Consider the following 7,046-nt stretch of genomic DNA (forward strand, 5'->3'; position numbering starts at 1 on the left):
AAATTAGATGATTCAAGAGTGTGTTCTTATGAAACCAAGCATGTAGACCACATCCATATTGTTAGATTCAAGAGAAAAGAATAAAAAGTTCATAAAAATTGTGATTCACACATTAGTTCTCAAGATCTCATATTCTAGTGAATATATATATATATATATATATATATATATATATATATATAGAGAGAGAGAGAGAGAGAGAGAGAGAGAGAGAGAGAGAGAGAGAGAGAGAGAGAGGCGCAGACCGGGAGAAAAAAATCATGTTTTATTATTGATACTATTAAGGTGGCCTAATGAAGTGATAGCCAACAACATTGACACCACAGGCTGCACCCTATGTATGGTTATTGCAGGATCATGGTGGAACCTCTTCCCTTAAGCCATTGGTATGGGATCAACCAACATTGCCATGACAGGATCCATGGATTCCATGTCAAAGACCCCAAACCCATCTCCATACTGGTAAATGGATTGTGCCATCCTTGCAAGATTGAGTGAGACGTTCATCAGAGGCTGAGGAAGGGCTTGAGATGTGCATTCTCTGTTCAGCCTCCTCCATGCATCCCTCAACATTCTCCTTATGTGTTGGCGTGCAGCTTCCTCTGACACTCCTGCTTGCCTCATGTGGCACTGGATAGACCTTGGCATGCATACTCTTCCAAATCCAACCTTCAAGACACCCAAAGAAATATCACATCATCAAAATCTCCTTGTAACTAAGCTACAAATATCTTCTATATTTTGAAAATATTGCAATACTTGCTATGAAAAAAGGAAACGTTGCAGCCGATATTAATAGCAAAATATGGTAATATTTAAAAAATATTATAAGTATGTATATTTTCTTGGTGTTTTGTTTTTTTCATTCTCAGAAACCCATGTAATTGCATCTTTATTTTTTCATAAAATATTTCTAAATTTATTTATTTTTTAAATTTATAACCCGAAGAAACCACACCTGGCATGAAGACCTGGTAGAGTTGGCTCAGCATGTCATACCTACGGTTGTCGTGCTGGCAGCATAAAACTCCAAGGCTAGGAATCCTACCCCTGGGGCCTATGCTACGCATTGGCTTGCGCAGAATGGCGAGCCCATGAAAATCAAACCTTGACTGCCCGTCTAGCAGCCAAAGCCCCACCCCACTACGCCAACCCACCTTGGGGCACTGCTAAATCTATTACTTGTTATTTTATAAAAATTTTCTTTATACCCAAGATTTTTTTGAAAAACAAAATTCTTAAGAAAAAACTTGTTGGGAAATTACGGAGAACGAGATTTGTGGGGGAGGACTTGGGAGTCTTCAAGTTGAATGAAGTTCATTTTTCAAATAAAAGAGCATAAAATTGCATACATTTGAGGTCTGCAGATCAGCAGACAGCCGGAGAATGGTTGAGGTTAAGTTGATGATGTTAGAGTAAGCCTCTATGTTTTCCTTTGTTGCTTCTCTCAAGAAGAAGTAAGCATGAGACATCATGGGCAGCGAAAAGGACGGGCATGCATTGCTCATGTACTCCTCTACTGTTGGTGTATGTCCAGTTCGGTACCACCTTGCTTCCACCAAGTATGCCCTGCACATTCTTGCCCACTACAACAAGCAAACAAACAATTTATAGAGATGCTAGTTTGTTGAAAAATTGTAATTCCTAAGGGGGTGTTTGACTCACTCCACCTGGGCACGTCGCAACCGCGGGTGCGACTCATTGCTTCCCTCCAGCCGACGTTAAATACAAAGCGGCATGAACCAACTGGTACCAGCCGAACCAGTTGGTTCCTGCGTATCAAACACGGGATGGCGCCCATGCAGGAACTTGTCAGATCCCACTCGGGTGCTTTCCGTGATTCAAACACACCCTAAAAGAAATCATATAGAGAGAGATGAAATATGCTAAATGAAACAAGCTAAAAGTTTTTTTCGGTATTTCTGAGGCTTTTTCAATTCTAACACCATAGATGTATTTGACATGGTTGATTTATTAGAAATTGACACACAGGTCATGATTTTTTTAATAAAAAATGATATTTGGAGCCCTAAAATTCTATGAAGATTTTGAACTTTTGATTTTTCAAAACTTATAAAAACCTACCCATGTGTCGTGGAGTCAAATGCTTCAAACCTGATCTGTATGAAATCAAGCATGTAGATCACATTTGTAGCGTCAAATTCTAAACAAAAAACCAAAATAAAAAATACCCTTTTTAGCGTGCTTCATTTAGCAGATTTAATTTTGCATGCATATATGGAGAGGGAGAGAGAGAAAGAGATTTCATACTGATCTCCTCAATTGGACTGTGACATCCCGGCCTTGAGTCTTGAGGATTTGGTATGCAAGTTGGTTTGTTGTGTTGTAGAGAGCCATAAACATTACTCTCATGAACTGAGGGAGTTGTTCCATTGCTTGAAGATCCCATCTAAAAGTTTAGCAATACGTGAAATGGTAAGATATCATTAAATAGTGAATACATGAATTAAAAATGTTCAATTTATTATAATTTTATAAGCATGGTAAAAAAACATGTATATATATATATGTGTGTGTGTGTGTGATGTTTTTCCTTGAAAATCAAGGTTGGGTATAGGAACTTCAGGATTCGCATATTTAAGACAATGTGATCTGAATCTGAGATTTGGTAAAATTGGATTTATATTTGACTTTTTCTAATTACAATCTTTCTTGCTCTACATATTTCTGTCAAAAGAACAAGTTTTTCGCTGATGTTTTGAAAAAAACATTATTTTTTTGTATTTTTTGTTTGCAAAGTTTTACTTTTCTTTTTCTTTAAGAAGTTGGAAAAAATTACTGAAAGAGACGTTTTGAACCCCATGATAGTAAAGTATGCATGCATGGGGATATCCCAAACTCCCAACTAAGCCACATTTTGTAGTAGCATGTCATATATAGCAGAAAGTGCCTAAACTTATGACCAACATAAAAATTGGGCATCAACTAGCATGCTTACCTTTCAACAGCCATTGTGAACCTCTCTAGCTCCTCAACTGAGTCATGCATGCCATACACATCCTCCATTGATGCCATAAAATAACTGACTCGGGTGAGTGCCATTCTACACTGTGAAAAGTGTGGCTCATACATTTTCCCTACTGTCATAACATAATTCTCAACCAGTCTATCCCTTGCAAAGCTGATGGCCTCACCTAGGCTCATCTCCTTCCACCATCTATAAATCAAACAAGAAGAGCTCACATTATACAATCCGTAAGGGCTCGGGCATTGATGATAGACCCTGCCCCGAGAATACTCGCTTCAGTGAGGAACTTCGTCGTCGAAAAAAAGTATTACCAATTTACCATATGATAGACACTTCAAGTACTTACCTAGAGAGGTGCCTAAGTTCCCTTTGGTGGATGGCCTGGACCACATTGTAATCTAGTATGGCTAGTTCATGTATGGCTTGCCTCATGCGATCCTCTCTCTCAAAAATTTCAATGTATTCTCTTGCCTCCATTCTCCTCATCCTCATGTGAACTGGTAGCTGCAGGGCACGCTGGACGCGTCGAGCCATGCACGGTTTCATCTGCCCGATCCGAGCAGAGAGTTGCTCAGAGGTGAAGGATGTTGCTTCTTCTAGTATGGTCTCTCCCTCAAACCCAAGGTGTGAAGCTTCATAGAAGCTCAGCATCCCCCTCACATCTTCACACATGCTTCCCATGAACCGGCCGGATTGATCCCTGAATCTACTGAACACATCTGTGCCATGACACCCTTTAAGAGTTAGATAATGAAAATGAAAACATCTTTAAGCCTGCTCTTGCAAAAAGGCAGTAATTTCAGATTTTTCTATATTTTCTTTCAAAGAAGATTTTTCTAGATTTTCTTGAGAATTCCAACTTTTAAGAAGAATGTCATATTTCCTAACACTGCTGGGATCTGAGTTTTCAATATTGTAGACCTTTATGGTGCTACTAGCATAAATTTTATAATTCACAAAAGTCCATATTTCCAGTTATACCCGAAAGTATACCATGTACGCAGTAACAAAAGTTTTAAACGCAAAAATAACGGCAGCTAACATCTTATCAGAAATATAAAAAAAAATCATATTTTCACACCTTTTATTGAAAAAGTATTGGTCGAAAATATATATAATTAAAAAATTAAAAATATATATGTAAAAGGAATAAAATAAAATATATAAACATGACTTATACAAGCATTAATTAAAGGCATAACTAATATCATGATAAAATCCTAATATTTTAAAATTGAAAAATATCATGATATTTTCCAAATATCACAATATTTTAACCAATTAAAATCTTACTAAATATCATGAGGTTTTCATGCATCGAAAACCTCGCAATAATTGTCACTGATATCATGTGCATAATATCTAATTATCGTGAACACCACTTGAGTTTAATGGAAACCAATCCTTATGCCCCCAATGCACATTGCAAGATCACAATTCCAGAAGTTTCTACTCAACAGCATAACTGTTGAAAATCCATGAAATTTTTGGTTCATTGTTGGCTTAAAAAATAAGGGAAATTTCATTTATGGCCATTTTTTCCCCTTAATTCCAAAAATGAGCCTTACATTTTCTAAAATTTCAGATATGACTGTTTTTTTCTTGGAAACTGTCAAATAGGGATTACTGGTCAGCATCTGTCATCTTGAAAGATGTCATTCCTTTCTGATTTCCTGTATTATCTTTTTAAAAACTGAAAAAATACTCATTTGTTCTAATTAAATGGAAAGGCAAACAGATAAGAAAAGCTATCATTGTAAATTGACTCATGATTCCACGTGAGTTAAAAGGGCAATAATAAATGTAGGCTCTTGTTTGACAGTTTTCAGAAAAAAACAGAGGTCTATATTTGAAATTTCAGAAATGTGAGGGCCATATTTGAAATTAATGGCAAAAGGTTGGTCCCTAAATGAAATTTTCCCATAAAATTGACCACTATTTTGTAACATCAAAGAAAAATGGTCCATCTTCTGTACCTGCAGAAACAGTGTAGCCATACTGCCTTAGAATCCTAAACCGAAGGGAGGCAAAATGGAGATCCTCACACCCCTTAGCACTCCTAGAAATGACGTCTAGGGAGCTCCTGATCTCCCTCTCAAAGTGGTAGGCTACTCCTAGACGTTCAAGGGCATCAATCATCTCCAACTGAGCACAAGGGTCGGTGGTGCCCTGCATGAACTGCTTGACTTCTCGTTTCAGTTCCTCAATTCTGCTCATATGTGATTCAACCTAGACAAGAACCCTCAAATTCAGTACAATTGCAGTTTCATTATAACCAACACTATAAGTTCTTCTTCCACAAGGGCTCCGCACACCTGGCTAGTCGGCTGTTCAATTTGTCATCAGATGAAGGGACATCTCAAGTTCAAAACCCGAAGGGTGCATCCCTTGCGCATGCCGAAGCAGGATCAGGTGAAATCGCATCGCACATTTGTGATCACGTGCTGCTGCTCCTGAGCACCATCCATCTTTTCTATACAGCCTGTCAGCTGTAGGACCCAACAGCAGATGGGTGTTGAGGTGCAGCAGCACATTTCAGATGTGCAATCTGATTGCACCTGATCTTTTTTTTTTTTTTGGGTGGGGTGGGTGGGGGGGGGGGGGGGGGGGGGATGGGGGGGGGAGGGGGGGAACGCCACTGACAGGGCATGGTCGATGTTGCACCTCTTGGCGACTCAAAAGATCGGTGGTTTCTCCCCGATTTAAAACAAAAAAAAACTGATAAATTATTTACAAAGTTATGAGATATAACTCACAGTATAGGTGCTTGTCATCGACTGAATGAATTCGTAGTTGTATCTGCTTGGTTGGTACCTTCTTGGTTGCTGTGGGGCAGCCTGCCCACATGTTTGAGACACAGTGCCCCTTCTCACAACTGTACTGTCCCATGGCTTGAACCCTGCCTTTGAGCTGGCAATGCGATTGGGCTGATTGCAAACAAGAGATGGAGAGGATAGGAAGACATGGCGTGTAGCCATTGCAGAAGGTGGTATATATAGGTGATTAAGCCAAATCTAGACTTGATCTTGCAATGAATAATTCATGCATATAAATCACATCCTTATATACTCTGTTCTTGGGTTGTTCATAGAAAATAATGCAATTTTGTTGGGGCAATACGGGGAGCTACATTGGTGGTTGCGTGCATGGTAAGTGTATTAGCATGCATTATTTCCTACTTTTTATTAAGAGAAAAAAAACACATTTATAGAGCAGGATTAACACTAGCAAATTAAAGGTGGCGACGGTTCAAATCTTGTTGGTTACTACTTTCTTATTTGGTACAATACAATAGAAAGAGAAGGATGGCCGCAACCTGGAAAAGAGGCAAACTGACAGCACCCCAAGGAAAAGAGGATCACCTTTTTGAGTTTTGTTCTCCATTTTCTTTCGCCCACTGAGACCATCTGCCTTGCACTTTATGAGTTTACATTGAGAATGATACTTCGTCGGTGTCACAGGGACACACTATTTTTTACTATGCGTCACTAGTGAGATGAGGGGACACGTTCAGACATGTTGACACCGACAATGGCACAGAGATAATATTTTAATACTTCATCATCATATTAGTTCAATATAAAATGCATTTTTATGATTAAAATGTTAAAAAATAGTTTCTATTGATTAAAGATTAAAAAAAAAAAACACGTTCGTGTGTCCAATTTCACGCCAAAAATTCAAACTTGTGAGTCGAACTCGTGTCACATGTCCTTGCCGACGTATTTGTGTGACATAGATCTCCAATATGTTATGTTCGTATTTACAGAAAAATGCGAACCTGCCGAGTCCTGCTTTATGCCCACAATGATGAAGTGACGTGTTGTGCTTTTGTGTTTGTGTTGCCTCAGTTGAGGCGGTTTTGGGGGTAGTAGTACACACTTTCTTAGAGAGAGAGAGAGAGAGAGAGTAACAAATCACCAAATTTAGTGTCTACATCAAACTATACCCATCCCATGATAGAACGAGAATGGCATCAAAGACATGTCACAGTGACACTCAATCTACAGTGTGTCATGGTGACACGAGCTTGACACATTATGAGACGTGGACATGA

At 38.7% G+C, this 7,046-nt stretch overlaps 1 protein-coding gene across 1 annotated transcript; it reads right to left on the reverse strand.

The window, feature by feature from the left end:
• Positions 1 to 336: 336 nt before the first annotated feature.
• On the reverse strand, positions 337 to 5,967 carry LOC149834717 (alpha-thujene synthase TPS3, chloroplastic-like). The gene is made up of 8 exons (XM_090009435.1): positions 5,746 to 5,967; positions 5,419 to 5,478; positions 4,966 to 5,218; positions 3,336 to 3,708; positions 2,960 to 3,178; positions 2,272 to 2,410; positions 1,353 to 1,586; positions 337 to 669 (listed from the first exon to the last, which is right to left on the reverse strand). Exons 1-8 carry the CDS (start codon positions 5,965 to 5,967, stop codon positions 376 to 378), a joined length of 1,794 nt encoding a protein of 597 aa, XP_089865561.1. The 3' UTR covers positions 337 to 375.
• Between the last annotated feature and the right edge of the window lie 1,079 nt (positions 5,968 to 7,046).

This window comes from Nuphar pumila, chromosome 6, assembly GCF_984573655.1.
Source record: "Nuphar pumila chromosome 6, dmNupPumi1.hap1.1, whole genome shotgun sequence".
Classification (NCBI taxonomy): Eukaryota; Viridiplantae; Streptophyta; class Magnoliopsida; order Nymphaeales; family Nymphaeaceae; genus Nuphar; species Nuphar pumila.

Bases quoted from the DNA above. Each gene is read 5' to 3' on its own strand.
- LOC149834717 (XM_090009435.1), bottom strand. From the start codon at position 5,967: ATGGCTACACGCCATGTCTTCCTATCCTCTCCATCTCTTGTTTGCAAT. The intron at 5,479-5,745 runs GTGAGTTATATC...TGGGTCCTACAG, and splicing joins CGATGACAAGCACCTATACT to CTGACAGGCTGTATAGAAAA. The intron at 670-1,352 runs GTATGCAATTTT...GGTGTCTTGAAG, and splicing joins CTGATCTGCAGACCTCAAAT to GTTGGATTTGGAAGAGTATG.